This window comes from Ammospiza caudacuta, chromosome 9 (genome assembly GCF_027887145.1).
Source record: "Ammospiza caudacuta isolate bAmmCau1 chromosome 9, bAmmCau1.pri, whole genome shotgun sequence".
NCBI lineage: Eukaryota > Metazoa > Chordata > Aves > Passeriformes > Passerellidae > Ammospiza > Ammospiza caudacuta.
Genome location: NC_080601.1, coordinates 16672490 through 16693234, shown reverse-complemented (window position 1 = coordinate 16693234; position 20745 = coordinate 16672490). Strand labels below are relative to the sequence as shown.

The following is a 20745-nucleotide window of genomic DNA, read 5'->3' as shown; positions in this document are numbered from 1 at the left end:
GACATCATTGTTTTCACAATAAATTCATCATTTGCTTTGTATTTGTTTGATTCACTGATATTTCTCTAATGATAAAAATACCACGGTATGTTTAATTGTGGTGTTTAACAATTCTGCAAAATTACAAAGCCTAAAGTTAACTTGCACGATGAAAATCTGCTTTTCCTGATGACTCTGGTTTTGTGGTTTTGGTTTTTGTTTCCCTACTATCACAGCCTTTCCTTTTTTTTTTTTTTTTTTTTTGTTTCCACACAATTGTGTCAGATGTTGCTTATTTGAGATAGAGAGAGTAACTAAATCATTTAGAACATAAATGTTTGGGTGGGTGGATACTGCAGCACAGATATGAAAGATCACATTTTTGTCTGATGGCTATAAAGCTTGTTGGCAACTTTGTGAAACTGCTGACACAAAAGGCACCCATCAAAGGCCTTTTGCATGTTATCATAATAAATACATTCATCACTTTTATTATTTTTATTTGGTTTTTACTGTACTTTTGTGTGTGGTGTCCCAGCAAAGTAAAAATAAATAAAAGGAGGAAAAAACCTAAGAAAAACTACTGCTAAAATAAGATGTTGCTTATTGTAGGAATTAACTGAGGACAGCATGTTGTGAGATTGTAGAGCTGGAGCTAAACCAGTTTTTATCCCAGACTGAATTGACCAAAAGGAGATTCAGTGTGCCCTTTACCAGGGTATGAGCTTTTGCTAAAGTGCAAGGCTCTGGAGCTAAATCTCTGTACATATCAGGAAGAATTTGTTCCATCTCAGACCAATGAAAGGCCATCAGCACTTCTGAAGTAAGGAAGTAACAAAATGTGGTAGATTAGATGGTTTATAACTGATGCTTCCATGCACTATTTTATGCGCTCTGGATTAAATCACTGTAGTAATGGCAAAGGAAGAAGAATTGCCAAGCTTGCCTTCCTGAAATTAGCCACTGCTGATGGCTGCTGGGAAGTGAAGTGCAATTGCCAGGTTTGCCATTCCTAGCAAGTGCCCTGCAAGCCCCTGGCCCTGGCTGGGGGTGACATTCCCTGTGCCTGTGTCCCACCGTGCTCCCGTGGTGCCACCGTCAGAGGGGCAGGGCACGGCCAGGGGCCACTGCACCTCCACACAGCCAAGGGGATCTGCTTATGTTCATAAAACAAAGAATATTTCTCAAGAATGTTACATGTACAAAAATATGACTTTCAACTCTGAAAATAAATAAGTTCAATTTATTAAGAGCTGGTGTCAATGCTGAACAAAATACACATCTTCTGATAAAGAAACATTTTGGTGAAGTGTAGGGTTTTTTTCTTGGGTTTTTTTTTTTTGATTTACTAAAATACAAGTTGGACCTTTTTTCTTTTTTGTAAATATATCATTTGTCTCCCTTAATTACATATCCTAATAACTGTGACCATCATTCTCCTTTAAGCCAAAGACTGAGGGTTTGTTGGGTTTTTTTTAATTCTTAGGAGTCTGGCCACATATGCCATTTTTTAAAGGGAAAATACTTAACAATGAAAAAAAAAAGAAAAATATATTTTTTTCTAATAAATAAAAATAATTTAAAATGCTAGAGGCTATACATGAACTAGTTTTGATTATGTTCATTTATAAATGAAATAGTTTCCAAAATACGTGGAAGCAATATTAAAGGCAGACAAACAAAGATCTGTCTACTTTATTTTCCCATTAAGCGTGCCCTTCTTAACTTCTCCATCAGTGGTTCAGCAAGTAAGAGGAATAAATGTCACATCACCATTCATGAAGTTTGTCAGGCTTTATAAAAATAGTTCTGGCTTCGAAGGAGTCAACATTCATCTTCAACTTCTCGTATTGGTGGTATCAAGCTGCTTGTCGATTTGTATTGATTGATCTGATTGGCCATGTGAGTGCTCATGGGCTTGATTTGAATGTTTCTGGGATAGGCATTATCCGGCTCATCTGTAAACCATTTCTTTTCTGCTAAGGAGCAAAAAGGGGTAGAGACAGAATAAGGAGGGGAAAATGAAAGTGTTAATTAGTGAAGCACACATCCACAGAAACATTAAAAAAAAAAAAAAAAAAGAAAAAGGGAGCAGTCAGTAAAGTTTATAGAAAACAGAGATCAATAGAAGGTGATTTTGACCAATTACTAGCAGTACAGTGCATTAGATTAATACCTCTGAAAATACAGTCATGAAAGGAGGATGACCCTTGCAGATTTGATAATAGAAGCTAAAGAAAACTGCCAATATGCTAGTTTGCTTGTTGGATGTAAGAGAGCTCTTTTCTTGTGCCCATGCTCAGGTGATTCATTTATTGAAAAAAAAAAAAAAAAAGATACAAATCAAAGTCTAAACTAAGAAGCCAAGGAGAGCAGCTGGGATAAGGGTAATACAGAAAAGAGCATGTGAGTCTATGCACAGAGGAGCACCTAAAGAGTCAGAGACTTCTCTGAACCATTCCAGCCTTGGGGTGGTGGCTACAGCTGACCCAGAAATTCATGCAGGAGAACATAAAGAACTTTCTGCAGTTGGTGCTAGAATAAATAGGAGTTGTATTCCTGCTGCCAGACAGGCATTAAATCCCTACTCTGAAACACAGGTGCTGGGGCTCTGCTGAACTCTGGAGTTTAAAATGGGCTGGGGAACACAGCAGACACTGCAGGTGACGGTGGCAGGGACTCCAGCTAATCCTGAATGGATCAGCCCGGATAGGTGACTGCAAGGCAAAGGAAGTGAGGACTTAAAGGAAAATTAGAGAGGAAGCTCTTTCTTTTCTGTCCTTGAGCAATGCCTTGAGCATGAACACAGGAGGAATTTTTATGGTGCAGCTTTAAGGTGGGCTGGGAGCAATGTGGGAGGATGCTGAGAGGCTGCAGCACTGCAGCCCTTTCCCAGCTGTTCAGCACTGTAACCCCTCTGTTGCACTGCTCCATTGCAGCTATGGACAAAAGCTTCTTAAAATTCGCAAAAGAAAACAAAATAATTCTTAAACCCTTTAGAGAGAGTTTTCTGCTGTAATTTCTCAATGACAGGTATGTAACCTTACAAGAAAACTTTATTCCAAGACTTGGGAACTCCTGATCTAGAGAGCAGCTGATGGCCATTAGGTGCACTTGTGCCCTGACAAGCATTTGTGAACAGAGTTCTGTCTCCATTCTTGTCCTCCTTCCCCAGGTTCCAGAGGTGGGTGGGCAGAGCAGTGGACACTTATGGTTCTGGGCATTTCATTATTACATGGGAGGTTCAAAGTGTGTTGTACCAGAGCTGCTACTCTTACATGTATGCGCTACTTCTCACTCCAATGGGGAGTCCAAAATGCTGCAGAAGCTTTAGTGCCTCACTTACATAATAGAAACTGCTACTTTTCTAACCACTGAAATGCTGCAGTGTCTGGAATCAGAACAGGAGTGGAAAGAATGCTCATTTTTTAATAAATAAATTATTTAAAATTAGCAAGCAAAATTCACCTTAGAAACCCAAGGACTGAGCACAAAAGCTCAGGAGGTAAAGGAGAGGAAATAAATTGAAAGGCGGAGAAAAACAGTGGAAAAATACCTGGACATAACTGCACAAAAATAAACAAAGACCTTTGAAGTTTCAAGTCTCTCAAGAAGTAGCTTAATCTCCAGAATAACTGGACTTTTCAGTTACTTTCATGAATAACAAATTAAACCACTTCCACTTTATATAGATTTTTAGAATTTACAAACCAAATCCCCATTCCACATTAAAACCTATTTTTACACATTTTTAAAAAATTAAATCAAACTCAGGAATTATATTACTTATTAATGGCTTATTACTGAAGGGAAATGGAACTACTGTATTGTTTTTCTCGTAATTTTCTAAAATGCTTTTCACTTGTGTTTAAAAATATCCTACTAATTTGTGACCAGACTAAATAATGCCCTGCCCCCTTAAAGGTGCCTGAGTCTGTACGCTGTTCAATCTCCCATCTCCCTCTCTCTCACCTATTATAATTAAGTTCCCTTTGATTTGAACAGATTGGACGATAGGAATTCATAATGTTACATCCTGCACACTGAAGCTAACTGATTAAGTGCTTTAAATTATTCTTCCTGACAGAATGATAAAGTTACAATCTGTTCAGAGATGATCTACAGCTTGCCAGACTCCTACCATTTCTTTCTACATTCATTTATCTTTTTGTCAAGCAGTTAAAAAAAAAAAAAAAGCCTCAATTCCATAGATCTTTTAAAGTAATCAGAACATCTGAATTATTAATGAGACTTTAAGGGAATGATTCCTGATGGGGGCCGGTTTAAGAAAGGTTGTAGGAAAAAGAAGTCTGGGAATGTGTACACATCAAAATAATTTCAGCTCCATTTAAAAAACCATTTTGTTCAAGTGTGACACATGAACCATTATGCATTTGTGGAAACCAATTTTATGTGATCTACGATTAAACTAACCTTTCAGAGAGGTGTAAAGTGTGATGGTTATCATGTTTTAAAAGCCTTGTGAGATCACATAAACAATTTCAAACTAACAGTTTTCTAATGGTTTGTGTTTAAAATGATTTTGAGGCAAGTTAAGCACCGTGAACTTTCATTGCTACCTTGTTTTTTTAACACATGGTGCAAAAACTTTCCTTAAAAACAGAACTTGGTGCAAGTTAATTCATTGTTGTAGCAAGTAAGGGGAGGCTTGTGTGAGTGCTAGGAATCAGAACTGTGTTGTGTTTCTCAGCAGCCAGTGTAAAGCACTTCAAAATGCCCTGCTTTCCCTAAAATTATCCAAATAAGCTATTTATTTATGTGTTAAATTTAAAATAGAACTCCTATATAGGGAACTGTTCTTTAAAAAGACACCACCCAGTCTCTTTTTGCCTTTACCTGGCAAGTAATACATACAGAACATTAATAATAAATGCAGAAGCTAGTAGATTATAATGTCTTTTGCTGTTTAGATTTCTTTTTGCCAGTGCTGAAACCCTGACCCAAGCATTATCATTTCCAGCATGAAATGCTTAAATCCAGCTTTATACCTTTCCTGTTCCTCTCTGCTGTCATAATTATCTTTGACCACATAATGATGAATCTCCTGTGCAAATTCATTGGCCTCTCTACTTAACTTTGAAATGTGAGCTTAACACCCCTGATCTTTACTCTTGGACACTATGATATTCTGCTCCCAGTCATTAAATGTTCTTCTTGAAGCCCCTACACACTTTTCAGTCTTTTATGCTAAGCTTAAAGCCTGATTTTGGTATGTGTTCCAGAGTCTAAATACAGATTTTTATCTTTAATATTTACTTTTTCCTTTACATCAGCTCCTTTTTAAAGTCTTTATATATTGCTATATTCACCAAGAATTTTTAAGCTCTCTGTCACATTGAGTCTGTTTCTCTCCCTTTTGTAATATGCATATTGATCCTTACCAGAAATGTTTCTACATTATAGTGACAACAGGCATAGTTTTGTACCTTATTTTTTTAAGAGCTGCTAAAATGTCCCTGATCTTCCTACGCTATTTGACAGGCTTCTTTTTGACAGCATCACCTGAGAGAAATTGGAACAGCTCAGTAACTGAATGTATCAGATGGCAGAAAACACTTACTCTCCTCTCAGACATCTATGTTTGTAATGGCCTATCAGCATCAGTGCATCCATGAGGGTTCAAAAGGCTAAATGCTCACATTACAAATAAATAAAAATTAATGTTTTTGTGGAACACTCTTCCCCTCAGCATTAAAAAAAAGGATATAAATAACCAAAGTAAAAAGATCAAAATACAGTTTTCTTCAACTTGTATAGGATTGCTCAATTCTCTCCAAGAGATTCATTGTATTGGTGCTTTAAAATTTCTATCATTAATTTTGGACTGAGTAGCAACTTAGAGCTAATGTCACTGTGAAACACCCTCTCTTCTAAGCAGAGGCAAAGAAAATACTACCCAAACACAACACAAAGGTTTTACTATATTTGTATTCTCACCATAATCCCAGGTTACCGTTCAACTGTTTAAAACATGCATTTTTTGTCTTCAGTGACACTTGCAGTTTCAAATTAGTTTACATGTATGTGTTTGTGTGTCTCCTCCCTGCATGTAACCATTTTGTTTATAACTAAGCTGAAAATTCTTCCATGTAATTTGTTCCTGCATGAGAAAGAAAATTATTGAAAGTTTCTCCACCCACCTACTCAGAAATTCTTTGTTTAGCAGATGAATATTTTACATGTAGCAGGCAGTAAGAAATTTGCAGGGAAAGAGAGAATAAACTATTTTTTCTATGAAGAACTTTACTTTCCTCCAGGGCAACTAAAGTTTTGTGACAAAGATAATGTTCTGGACTCGTTCTTGATTTTTTATTTTTTAAACTACCAAAATTCTTAGTTTTGACAATGGGAATTTCACTGGAAAATGCCTGACTCTCTCTGTTCAGGTCAACAGGAACCCATGCCAAGATCCTGCAGGTTTGCTAGACATGGTTTTGTGTCAACGCTAGAATTTGGTTTCCAATGCTGAAACCATGCTGAGACTGATATAAATGGCAGGACCTTCATTTAAAAACCTAAAATGTCACTTCCTGACATTGGTGATAATTCTTCACTTTCAAAAACTAACCATTCTACTATGGTTCTCTGACTTGGGCTAGAACAGGAGATTTCCTCTTACTTTTCAATATAAACACCAAAATAAAGTTGATTTCTCTACTTATAATGATCAACCTTCATTAGTATATCCATATCAGAAAACCTTCATCACTATAATAAAGTATTTGATCAATCTGACTATAGTCAGCAGTGGAAATTATACACAATACTACTAAAAGTCAAAAGTTTCAGAATTCTAACTTCAGGATAGAGGACAGAGGTGGAGTAGACTCCAATGTAATTTGAAGAATTTAGATTTGATTTAGATTTATATTAGATACTCCTCTTCTGCTGCTCACAAAGTAGTCAAGTTACTTCTCTAATGTACACTGTTTATGTGTTTTCTATTTGAGCTGCACTGTTATACAAATACTATTTTTTTGGATAAAGATCATTATGTAGCATGTGACAAGTGGCTTCATATTAACACCCTTCTTTCTCTGCTAAATGGAAAAGAGATAAAACATTAATGGAAAAGCATTTTGGTGTCAAAGCCATTAACATTCTTCCAAAATGTGTAACTGCTCTCAACTATCTTCAATCAATTCTGCCAACATAAAAAGATGCTCATGTACATACATGGGGAGTAGGAGAGTAGGGAGGGGAAGGTAGGAAAGAAACTGGAATGAGGAATGGGAAATTAAAGTAATGTCTGCACCACGATAGGCATCTTCATTGAGCAGGAACCTGGGTGTTTACAAAAGGACACGTGCAATTAGAAAGGCAAGCAGATGAGAGGAGAAAAAAACAAAACAGGGTTGAGAAACAGCAGCAGCAGCAGCAGCAGCCAGTTTTACTTCTGGTTTGGTGGGAAAAAAAAGGCAAAAGAAAACCAACAAAACAATCAACCAAACAAACAAACCAATAACTGAATAAGGTTTGTAACTATTTTTTTTTAATTTCACAAGTTTTCACAAGGACAAAGTTATAGAGGGAAACCCACAGCAGTTGCTAGGTCATGCAGAACCATTAATTTTCATACCTTGGCCCATTCTATTCATCCTTGTTGCACTTTAGAAAAAGAAGTAAGCTATGTAAGTTTTACAATGCTTTTAAACTGTCATATTTCTGGTTGAGCACTTTAACTGGCACATCCTTGTAGCAATAAATATTCTGAGGGCAAAACACCATAACTTTCTTTGCAAAAAGGAACACGTGAATTTTTCTTTATGATGAAGAGCAACTGTAATAGTCTCATTTGTAGGGGAGCAACCATAATTTGCAATGCATTTCACTGATTGGACTTACAGCTGCGTTCGAATGCACACTCACACATATAGACTGTATTCCAATCATTATGCTCAGCACTGCACAGTGGTATTCTCTGTAGCCCACTTACACGGTTCCAGGTTTTGTCAGTAAAAGTGCTTGGCTTTATTGTCAATTCACACAGCAAGCAAATCTTCAAAATTATCATGCGTGGGGAAGGGGAAGGTAGAAGACAAAACTAACCATAAAAGCACCTTGATTGGGTTGGCAGTTACAATGCTAATCATTCCAAATCTAAATGTTTTTCTGTCTGCATGCTTTCTCGCTGGATAGCCAGGGAAGAGGGTATGTGTTTCTGCCCTCCCTACCCTCGGAAACCCTCCATAAACCTAGAGATAGCGGTATATTTCAAAATATACATTGGCTTCTGAAGTTTAAACCAAGAAAAAAAAAGTAAAAGCAAGCCTGAACTATCATTCCTATGGCTGTCTAGGGCAGGTTCCTTTCCACTACTTTATTTAGCTCCCTGCCACAACTTTTTTTGGCTACATGTGTCATTGGTGACAATTTGCAAGAACTGAATTCTGGCAAGTGCACGGAACACGACGCCTCAGCACTGTGAGTATTTCCAACCCAGCCCTCTTGTTCTCCTCATTAACAGTCTGGGGCACAGCACCTTTCCTCCCCAAATGGGAGAGACTTAAAGGCACTCAGTTGTCTTTCCTGTATTCCTGCATACTGGCATGCACCTGCTGAGAAAAACAGGTAGAACACACAGCAAGATTTCTGGAGGTTCTTCACGTATTAGGACCCTTGTTGGAAGATTTATATGAACACTAACTTGGAAAAGTTAAACTACCATCTGGGGAAGGGAACAAAGTCCCTTGAGATCTGATATGCAAGCATAGAAAAATGCTTGCTCTTTTCTGAACATTATTTATTCTGTACATAAGGTGACTAATTCACCTTTTAAAGACGTAAAAGTCCCAAGAAGGCAGTTTTTAATGACTTACATCCAATATTTATGATACATATGGCTTTTTATCCCAAATGTCAAAAGTGAAAGAAAATATACCTATTCATGTGGCAATATAAATAGACAGAATAATAATTTAATATGCAATTAGACTCTTTCTAAACTTAAATTAAACCATTGGAGTTGTAAAACTTCATGCCCTGACAATTTCAGTGTTAAAGGGAAAATATACCATCTCCAAAAGACTAGTATTTTAGAGAAAGTTCTTGAACAAGCAGAAAAGTCCCTGATATTGCTTTGGTATAAAGCAGATGTCTAGCAATAATCTATACAAGGAGTGTAAGCCCTATATAACATAAGCTTTGAGAGTGAAAAATCAGCAGGGATTTTTTTTTTTTTGCATGGTTTTTGTTTTGGTTTTTTTTTTTTTTTCAATAGGAGAGTTTTATAAGCTTCAAATAAATGTATGAGCTTCTGTAAATATAAGTATTAAAAAAACCTACTGCAACATACATCAACACTTCTGCACTAAATGACTTTCTTTGTGTAACTCTGACATCAAGAGCAAGTGTTCATGTTAAATATACTCTATTTTCGGATATGTAGAGTAACTGCAGTGAGTTATTTATGTTTTCAGTGTGCCTATGGGTTTGGAATTCTTTTTTTATTCTCCCCTAGCATCATAAATAACTTTTGGTCCGTCTGCTTTGTTGCTGTTGTGCTTAAGGGTTTTATGGTGGTGAAATAAAAATGACAATCACATGCACACTGTCATACATATGCAAAATATGTGTACAAAAAAGGGAGAACTCCATGGGAAAACAGGGAACGTTACTGCTGGAAACATTAACCGGGGAGAATGGGTGGTGAATGCAAGTTTCACACACAGTGGGAGCAGATACACATATCAAAGTCTATCCTCCTGCACATACTTCTGTTTGTCCCGGGAATCTCTGCTCTTGGTGCGGTTCGGTCGGTTGGCTGTCGATGGGATGGAGTGAACTGATGAGCTCTTCTTGCTGGAAGAGTAGGAGGAATGGGAGGAATGAGAAAGGCTGGCTCGGGACTGGCCAGCGTTGTGGTCAAATTGCATCAAACAGAAGATCAAGTCCGTCGGCACAAGCTCGAATTCATACGGTGGGTTTGTGATAACATAACTGGAAGGAATGGAAGACAGAAAAAAAGAAAGTAAAAGAAAACAGGTTTAGATTTATACTAAAAAATTTCTTCTAGAGTTGTTAGCTCAGGAACACTTAGCCCAATTTTTGCATTTCTATTTGTACCTAGTTTTAGCTCACATAATTCCCGCTATGGTTTAGGACCTTTTTAAGTCAGCTGTCACTTTTTTTATGTTTTCTTTCAGACAGACAAAATGCTTGAGAATTATGTTCTTCAAGTGAATCACATAACGATTTTTCAGAGAAACCACCATACAAATCATGGTCCTTTTCTGACTGCACCATAATGCAATGACTCTAGTGAATATATTTATATACTGACAAAAAAACAGTACCATACCCACCACAAACAGTATTTAAAAGAATGGCTGAAAGGCAGAGAGAGGAGGATTTCACATGCAGCTTATTTAAATACATATCACATTTAAATACATATTTACATAGTTATTAAATATTTAAATATAGCAAACAGAACAAGGGATATAATTATTGGTCTGGATTGTGACTGTAGTTAAAACAAGTTAAGGAAAATACATCAATAACTTTATAGGAAGGTTAATTTTGTTCATTCACTCCACATGTACATTCATGGCCTCAAAGAGCATTTATAAAGAGAAATCTGCACATCCAAGAATCCAATTTATTGCTTAGTATAAATCCCAGGCCTGAAATAAAAACTTGCTCAATTTTAAGAATCCCCACCTTCACCTAATGGCCTTTCAGGGTATGAAGGACTTATAGGAGCAGCTGCTAAATTTTTTCATGCATGTGAAAAACAGACTTGAGCGAGGCAATCGGCATTTTCTGTCCAAGCAAGAAATGAGTAAAAATTGAACGTGAAGCTCATGACTTCTTTTCAAATTAATTCAATGCTCATAAGAAATCTGCTTAGCTGCTTCAGGGACAGAAGTCCCTTATTACGCCAACAAATAATCCCAAATATAGTAACTACAGTGTAAATCTAAACTGCAACTCAATTTTTCTACCCAATTTATTCAAATTCTTACAGAAGAAGCCTCTTTGGTGGGCTGCAGGGCTGTTTATTGCCATGTTCACCCAATAATGATGTTTTCTGCAGAGCATGAAACAGTAACAGATGGTAGATTTGTGATACTTCTGGTATGGGTCTGTGTGTGTATTTCTAGGAAGCAGTTAATTAAGACACATTTCAAGCAAGCTGCTAAACGGCCTTCAGTTTGCAAAGATGGAAATGTGTCTGCTCTATTTAAAGCACTAAGGTCAGGCTTGGTGCTACTGAAGTAAAAATGTAGTCTACCAAGAGAAGGGTTTCCATTTACTGGAAGAAATTATGCTTAGACACAGATGGTACTGATGGGAAGCCCACAGGAGCCTTATTTGAGCATTCAGAAAAAAGACTAGCTACTGTAATTTAAATTATTATCCCACAACTTAGAGTTGATTCATATAAGGGAACTGAAGTCCTTTCCTTGCAGGCAAACAGTGGATCATCATAGAGCAAACAAGCTAAAGATACACTCTGAATATTTAATTAAAAATTTTTGAATAAAATCAGCTGACAACTTACACTGTGATATCCAGCTTATGATTTAAAGTCAGATAGAATCATGGTGAAATCTTTAAAGAGGATTGTGGAAAAGTTATACAAAAACGGAGCAAGCTCTTTTTTATATTTATTACAGGCACTGGGCTTTTCCTTGCTGAGAAGACTGCAGAGCAGTGAAGCAGAGATGTTCTAAAAGACCAGACTCACCGTTTAGTGCATTGGCTGGGAGTACTTAGATGTGCATCCCTTAATCGATAAATTCCAAAGCAAAGCATATTGTATGTTTTCAGTGCTTTACAAAACAGATCTCCATAACAACCTCCGTCCTAGAGGAAAGAGAGGAGATTAAAAAAAAAAAAAAAGAGAAAAGCACATTTTTTTCCTTTCTTTACTCCGTCAGGGAACAGGTCATGCAGTATGAACTTATAAAAAGGGACAATGTATAGACAGTCTGTTGTTTGTCTCAAATGAGAGCCCAAGGAAATGAAAAATCTAAATGTTTTATTTCAAATGAGTAAATTTGAAAAGTGTGAAGTGAAAAGTGATGATTGTTATTTTGGAGAGCCTTAGTCTATAAAATAATGTCAAATTAGAAAGAGTGAGTGATTTGCTTTAAGCTGGAAATCTAAATTTTTGTACCAGACAATGCATATTCTACAAATTACATTAACTGTGGTATTAACATTGTTACTATCTTTGACCCTTTCTTGGCAGCAGTCATACTGTCATCCAGACAAAAAAAAATTGAGGAGCACAACAGAAATTAGAATTCAATGGGTTTAAAAGGATAATAAATTATCTGCTTCTGTAAAATTATGACTAAATGTATGATTAGCAAAAAATAAGTTTAGATTTGCTCATTTGTATATCCAAAATAGTGATTCTTAAATAATCATGAGTGTCAATGCAATCTGCCTTCCCAGATGTAGTGCAATTGAGGCTCTGGTGAAACAGCATTCAAAAGATTGGTGTTGCTGAGTTCGTTTGTGGAAGTGTTAAGCTGCATGCCAAAGAGTTTTTGATGTGCTGCTAGTCTCAGCTGCAACTAGACTGCTACATCAACTGAAAGGCTGTAGGCTTCTATCTGTGCACTCCTGCCCTAATCCCTAAACTGGGATTCCCTGTCATTTCTGTGAAGGTCATTCCGCTCTTTTTGGACAGAGCTGGTCAACACAGGGTTAATTTAAGAAACATCAAATCCTACATCATCATCAAAGCAGAGTGGGTGCTTTGGGATTACCTCAAGATTACATAATGTGGTCCAGAAAACATTTCTAGATATTTTATTTTTATATAATGCACTATTTTTAAAAGACCATTTATTTATCTGGTTTGGGATTTTTAATTTTTTTTTTGCTTGTTTTTTGACTTCACCCTTAGAACAGTGCAGTCAAATTATCAGAAAATTATGATTTCATAAGAATTTTTGTTCATCCAAAACGAGCAGAAACCAAACCTTTGTTTTCAAGCTAATAAGCAGATTTCAAGAACTGGAAGCTCTGTGAAAACACTGAATAAGCTTATCAGCACCCAAAAAAGGTATATCTATACCTATTGAATAAAATTAGAATTCATTATTGCTATAATGGTTATATCATCCATATCAGCTCATCCATCTCTTTAGCTGACATTGAGGAAGAGCCACAGGATTTTCTGTATGAAATACGCAGGCAGGGATCCTGGGCGGTCATACAGCTTCTGAAAAAGGTAAAGAGCAAACCTGACCCTCTGTGCTATAAATTTTTAAACAATCCAAAAGCTCTATTAAATTCAATAATAGAAATTATATGCTTATTGAGATGGATTTTTCACTCAGTCTGAGAGAAAGCTAACAGAGCACAGACCAGCCTTGGTCCTGCATTTCCCTCATGATCTTACCCCTAGGTCTGCAAATGGCCCATCATACAAAGCCAGCTGAGCAACTCGACACCTGTCCCTGTTTGCAAGTGTCTGGGGTGTGCTGTAACCTCCTCTCAACGCATTTTCCTCAGCAATCAGTGCTTCCAGCTCTGGTGTGGCTCCTCCTGTTACCAATGTCCGTATCAGTGTGAGGATATTGTCATTGAAGTATGTCTGCAGAGATAAAAGAAAGCTCTTTAAGCAAACACCATTAAAGTCACAACTGAAGACATCCAAATTACAACTTTTCCGGGTTTCTGCTGTTTAAAGTTCTTGGCTGTCTCTTCAAATAATTTTATATAGAAAGTGAAAAGACAGCAGCCTCCAATTACTCTATTTTCTTCTTTCCCATTAGGCTCCTATACTAGATCCTTCCTTTTAAACACCAATTCAGGCTGATTTTTATTAAAGTACAAAAATTTGAATGATTTATGTTTCCTATAATTGGTGTTAGTAGTGATGCAATGACTGCTTTCCTTCTCATCGCCCTCATGTCTAATAATGGGCTTTAGGACATGTAATTGTAAAATTCAGACCACATTTAAAGCTTACACAGGCTAGATTGCCTTTTTACTCTTGTCACCAATTCGTTGGGGAGCTGCCTTTGTGCTGCAAATGTCATTACTTATTACTGTGGCTGGACTCTAGCAGTCTAACCGATGTATTGTACTAAACATCTTATTACGAGACTTGACAGTGTTCAGACATAAGCATGTATCAATTAAACATCTTGAGTTCATTCCAGATAAATGTATGATGAGTTTGGGATCCTGGTGGTCCTTTTAAAAAACTCTAGGGTATAGGGTAAGTGTGGTTTATTAGGGAAGATTTACTCCACACTGACATTTTGCCAGCATCTGTAGCATTGCTGGTCTGTCAGGCAAACAATGGGTATTTAAAATATTAATTTAAATCCAGATGAATGACTTTCAAGTTCACTTAAAAGTATACTGGTATAGTTCAGACATACTCAGTTAAACATCTGCAATGTATTGTACTGGGCAAAAAAAAATGTTGAACGAAAAAAAAAGGAAAGACTGTCACTTATAATGTCACCAATGTCTGAGTTTTCAGAAGCTTTGAAAGTGCAAGGAACATAAAAGGAAAAAATGAGCTCACTGTAGAGTACACAGGATTGACATTACTAGATTTCTGGATTTTGTTGAATTTAGGACTTATAACAAATGCCTGTAATCCAACCAAGCAAAAATGAATAGTGAATTCTCCAACAGTGCTTGTTGTCTAAAGATAAGACTTTTAAAATAATACTTTTCAATGAAATTCACTGCTCTAGCCATATAATGTAACTGCATTTAATACATGGGTAAACTGAGGTAGAGGTTGAAATATTTTATCCTGAGATCAAAAAGCAGAACTGGCTTCCTATCCATGTTGCTTTGATATTCTTTCTTTGTATAATGAAACTTCAGTTTCATTGTTTGCTGGAGATGACACATAAAACAGAAGAAAATGAGTTCTACGCAGCAATGTTTTTCAATTTACATTGAAGTTTCCTAACTTCAAGCTTCTCTGCTTATTTACATAGGCATATATGCCATTCACCTGTTGACTAAATTAAAATGAGAGGAACATATTCTTACTGTTATACATGCCCTAAAGCAAATACTTGCATCTCATCAACTCCAATTATTTAAGTTAACCTGTGTAAGGCACTACATATCTTAGCTACAAAGCATATTGTAAGGAGTAGTCTGACATAGGCAGAAGTTCATGAAGATTCAGCCAGTCTAAATCAACAGCTGATCTCAAATCAGCCCTTACACATGTGGATGCACTGGGTAACAATTCAAGTGTAATACTCAAACCTCTCTTAACTTATGGAAAAATCAATGTGACCCCTTGCAGGAATGTAATCTGGAGCGATTACATGATGTTTAATAGGAATTGCCACTGTGAGAGAGAGAAGACATTCAGTCATGATTGCTTATTTTGCAATTACTTCTTTCTTGATGTCCCAGAGATGAAATCAGAGTCACCCTCTTTGGCGACTGTGCTATACCTCTAAGGCAAAGCTAAGACACTTATTAGCAAAGGAAGCAGCATTTATTGTGGAACAATAGCTTAATTTGGGTTTCACACCATGGCTGATGTGGATGGCACCATTCAATCAGATGGATGTATGCAGCCAAAAGATATTTCTTGGGTTTGGTTTTTTTTTGTTGTTGTTTTTTTGTTTGTTGTTGTTGTTGTTTGGTTGGGGTTTTTTTGTTGGTTTTTTTTTTTTTTTTGCAATCATTGGGAGAAAATATTCCAAGTTTCAGGACTGCTGCAGCATTGCATCTGATCAGAAAATGTCCAACCATAAGCAAGAAAAGATGGGTGAATAGGAAGCTGTAACTTCTCACCCTCACTAAACAGGGTTGCTTCCTTCTGTACTAAAGTATTTAGCACTCCTCAAGAAAAAGCTGTCTGCCCATGCTTTTGATTGTCACAAAAATCAGACTCCTCATTACATCTTGCCAGTTTGGAACTAGGGGAACACTGAAAAGCTGAACTAGCTGATATCCATTTCCTCTGGAATAATAATACACTGAAATTAATTTGAGTGTGATCTTCTACTTGCTCTGTGGGAGGGTACATGGCCTGAATATGCCAGTACTTATAAGAAACAGATCTACAGAATGTCTTTGGAAAGGTGCTGTTGTACTTAAAGTAACAAGGCACTTTCCAGTGATGGAAAAGAATCCCTTTTGTTGAGTGTAAAATCAAAACTGAAGAAATACTTGTTTGCTATCGTCGTTAACCAAACCCCACACTGGACATGTGTACGATACCATTTTAATCAGCATCTGGAATGAGAGCATGAAATAGGTGTATTCTAAACACAGAAAAAAAGAAATGCATCATACACACTGAAACTGGGTAGATAGCAACGAAATTGTGACACAGATATCTGAGCTAGCAGTGCCACCTAGCCTTTGCTTCAGAATTGTAGTGCAGCTCTTTCAAATGTTTCAAGGATGCTTTCCTATTTGTTCAATCATTTTTAAAGTATAATTACCAGAGTGCTTATGTTTTGCAGTTAATGCTGTCATGTCTTTTAAACTAATTGGTCTTCTACAGAAAATTTAACTGAAAATTAGCACATCTTTTAATAATATTGCTTTAACTTTAATAGCACTTTGCCTTTCATTTATAATTACACTAAAATTCTCATTTTTCAAGTTATATCTGCCTTTTTTGTGTTTGCTAGTGGGTTTTTAAATGAATTTCTTTTAAGAAGACTCCTCCTCCTCTTCCACCACATGTGGTTTTTAACCTCACTTTCAAACAAATACTTTAAGTTGCTTTTCTCATTGAGTTGGAGGAATAATATACATCCAAACCTGAGGAATGACTAAGCTAACATCAGTAATTCAAACCAATAACAAAAGGGTATTTGAGACAGAATAAACATCAGACAATAAATAACAGCATTTCAGCATTTGAAAATCTATTAATTCTTAAACTATTGTCCAAACTTTAAAGAAGTTTGGGACACTTTAAGTTACAAGATGCTGTTTACTAATTCTCTGAACAGAATTGCATGGAAAATAGTCTTGTGTTCATAATAAAGATTAGAATAGTTTCTTTTCTATATAAATAAGACTGTGAGGATCCCTTAGGGAGAATTCTTGAGTATGGGACATAATGAAAAGTTATTTTTAACTGTTTTAATGATTTTCTTCCATTCTGTACTTCTGTTTATATGAAGAAAATGTAGGATTTGGTAATACAGAAAACAATCAACACCTGAAGTTCTGGCACACGGAAATGGATTCCAGGGTAGTGAATGTTAAGTGGTATCACCTGTCTCCAGCAGCACCTGGGTCTGGTGCAGTGCAGGTGTGGGAGGGACCCCAGCCTGCCACCACTGCTGCACTGCTTCAGTGCCCAAAGCAGCAATGGGGGAGCTTTGGCTCTCAGGACAACTGCTCAAACCTTTGAAGGTTCTGTGTGTTGAAAACTGGTTTCCTTGCATGTACAGGATTGTATGGAATAACTATCTCAACAAGACCCAGAAATAAGCCCTTCTGCTCAAATATTTGCTCCTCTATCCTATGTCACATAACTTTTCTATAGCTGAAGATAACATTTTTAAAAACCAGTTACATAACCTAAAAGATGCTTCCAATCCCGCACTTTTTAGTTACATTTCACTTAGTGAAAGGCATGCTCTGCTTTCCAGAAGTGGTGTTGCCTTGAGACTGCATATGCAACGACAAAATAAATATTAATATATCAGGCATTTAAGTACCTGATGGCACTAGATGTCTCTTCAAAGACATAGCAATGATTAGCTGGAGCATTTTAACAATGGCCTCTGCCAGAGTTAAAACATGAACCAAGCCCAGAGCCTTCCCACAGAGCACAGTAAAGCTCTTGAAGCAAACCTGGTGAGATCACTGCTCCCAACTCATCAACAACACAGAGCAGGTTCTGAGCTGGTTATTGTCCTCTGAGCAATGGTGTTTGAGCTACTGCACTGTGAATCCTGGCCTTGTGGGAAATATTGCCTTTGCTGCAAAGCCAAACTGGGTGTAGATGACCAGTACATGGCACTTTGAAAACTAAACTACATTAAGCCTTTTACCTTTGAAATAAGGAAATAACAGAAAATTTCAAACTTAAAATATCCAGTACTGTCATCTTATAGGAAATAATGCTAAACCAGCAGAATGTAAAGATCTCCAGCAGTCAGTCTTGAATTAGAAAGTTACCACATTTTCTAATCTGAGACTCATGAGTTGGGTTAAATGCATTATTTCAATATTTCAAAACTATTAAAAAATTATAATTTAATACTGATGAATACTGTAGAACTATTATTATTATTATTACTGTCCAATAATGAAATACTTAGGCAAATTATTCTGAATATATTTTGTAGCTTTTTTCCTACACGTACATCTATATGCATGTTTCAAATGACCCACAGATCAGAAATAATACTGTATGCATGGCTGTTATTTGACTTTTGTTTTACTACAAAACCCCACTACTGTGGGAAGCGATTGATTCTTAAAGGAGCAGTTCATGAAAATTTGCATTGTACACTATATAAGCAATTTTCATTACACAGATATCAACAGAGATCATAAAATGGAATTTTTCTATCAAAAATAAGCAGTAAAACCCACTGAATCACTAAGTAGATAGAATAATGAACTATATACTTGTCTCCAAGTGAGCTGGCAAAAGGCAGCAGAGCACACATTATATACTTCTTACAGAATTCCTGTGCAATTAATAGGATGAAAGCATGCCTACAGATCTCACAATTTAGCTAGGATTTGGGGTTCAGTTTCCCACACTGGAAAGTATGAAGTCAGACACGTGAAATAGAAGCTGTTTGCTAAAACCAAATGTACTTCCGGAAAAAAAGATAATAAAGGTAAGAAATAACATAGTGAAAACAGATTAGTTTGTGTGAGAAACACTCTTTTCCTTGGAGAAGAAGTAAAAGGATAACACACCTTCCCCATGAGAATATGGATAGTAAAGGGAAAGCATCTCACACATTTTACACTTTCTGAGTGGTCAGGAAGAATTGTTCTTTTCCAACTCCTTGCTGGGCCTTTGAGGAATAAAGAGAAAATAACACTGCCACTGATCAGAAAACTGGTTAAAGAAAAGACAGGATAGTGAATAATTCTAACTGACTGAATCCTTGCCTTTCTTCTTGATTAGTATTTTTTTGAGAATTTTCTACTCTTGTTATCACATTTCTCAGGCTTCAGGCTGCACTGTCCCTGACACATAATATCACCACTTAGATATGAAAATGTTCAGAAAAAGGACTTTTATAGAATGGAACTGCAAAAACAGAGGGCATGTTATCCAAAACTAAGAGTTAATAAAAGCTAGCAATAACTAAAAACACTAGAATTTCTGAACAGGCATGCTGTACCTATTTTTCATGCATCACTATTATTTACTTGAGACACCTTTGCACAAGGAAGCAATACTGTCCACAGTATCTCACTCTTTCTGTGGCAACCAGAAGGATTAACCCTACTTGTTCTTGATTCTGAAGTGCCCTACTGAGCAACACATTCAGAAACATTGACTTAGATAATAATGGGAGTAGATAAACAGCTCTAAGTAAACATTTGGAACCTTCATGTTAAATTATGCCCATTTATAATAAGAATATATAAATTATATAATAACTATATAATAATGTATATAATAAAATTTTATCTGTGTAGACTCATTTATCTGTGGATTGAACATACGGAAAATATAACAGGGAAAAATGCAAAATACAGATACATAAATATGAAATACAAATAAAATAATAAATCATAAAGATCACTACACATTTTTCTTAAAAGCAAAAAAGTTTCATTCTGAATTCAGGTGAAGGTCAGACTTGGCTCCTTTAGAGAAATGCATCTGCTCATATATGGTGTTAGTTGGTGTCTACAACAGATCTTTCCCAGCCCTGTGAACTTTATTCCATGGGGAGCTCAGAAAGCCCATGCTCAGATTTTAAAAAGACTACGTCCTTGCTATATCTAGCAGAGTTTAGGGTCCTCTGGATGAAGTGTAGCTCGCACAGAGCAAGACTGGTCTGGAAACTTGGCCAATATGAGGAGGATGAAAAGGAGCATGACCCAGGGGCTTGCTTCAGAACTGTGCTATGGCTGCAAACAAAAGCCCCAATGTAGACATAACCAAAGGCCACCATCTGTAGTTTCTGGCATGCACTGAAGTTTTGATTAATAAGGAAATTCATATGAAAAAGAGAGGATAACCTCTCTTCACACAAATAGAGTTCATGAGATGTGTACAATGGCTTTTGTGGAGTTCTACCAGTGTCCCCCAGCACTCATACTCAGAGCATTGCTCATGGCTACAGGAAATTAAAAGCTCAAAACACAGTTGATGCTGTCTGACAAGAATGGTGAGCACAGGGACTGACACACTGAATTTGAGTCTGGATTTTAGGCAGAAGGGACAATTTTTTTTTGAAAGCATGATTCTTAAAATCTGACATGAGATTGTTTGCTTACAAAATTGTGGACTTGTAGAAGTCCTAGATATCTCAGTTAGAGTGTCCAACTAAGAAAATAACCTAGCTTAGGCTACAAAATTCTCTTGACACTAAGAAAAAAGCATCTTCTGCCTATTTTTGGAAAAGATTCTACACCTCCACTCTCTTTCACAGCAAGTCTGATGGAAGGGAATGAAAAAGATTTGTTTGCTTACTGCGCTCATGAGGGAGTCCAGCACGCTGACAGCAAACGCGGTTCCACAAGCAAAAGGCTGCGTGAGATACAGTTCTGTGTCGGGATCATCATCATCATCTTGGTCCAAGAACTGAACATTTGAATCATTTACTGAAAATAACAATA

The 20745-nt window shown here is 36.6% G+C and overlaps 1 protein-coding gene across 7 annotated transcripts in view; it reads right to left on the bottom strand.

Moving 5' to 3' along the window:
- Positions 1-217: 217 nt before the first annotated feature.
- Positions 218-20745, bottom strand: part of KCNMA1 (potassium calcium-activated channel subfamily M alpha 1) — a 409069-nt gene continuing 388541 nt past the window's right edge. For 3 of the 7 annotated variants that reach the window (XM_058810475.1, XM_058810473.1, XM_058810474.1), the window contains 6 exons: positions 20600-20730; positions 13364-13558; positions 11693-11811; positions 9715-9939; positions 7580-7608; positions 218-1955 (listed from right to left, as the gene is read on the bottom strand). In XM_058810475.1, the coding sequence (XP_058666458.1) occupies positions 1804-1955; positions 7580-7608; positions 9715-9939; positions 11693-11811; positions 13364-13558; positions 20600-20730 (851 nt within the window). In that variant the 3' untranslated portion in view covers positions 218-1803. Of the gene's footprint in view, positions 1959-7579; positions 7609-9714; positions 9940-11692; positions 11812-13363; positions 13559-20599; positions 20731-20745 lie in introns of all 7 variants that reach the window. The other 4 variants (XM_058810476.1, XM_058810478.1, XM_058810477.1 and 1 more) reach the window with 2 other exon arrangements.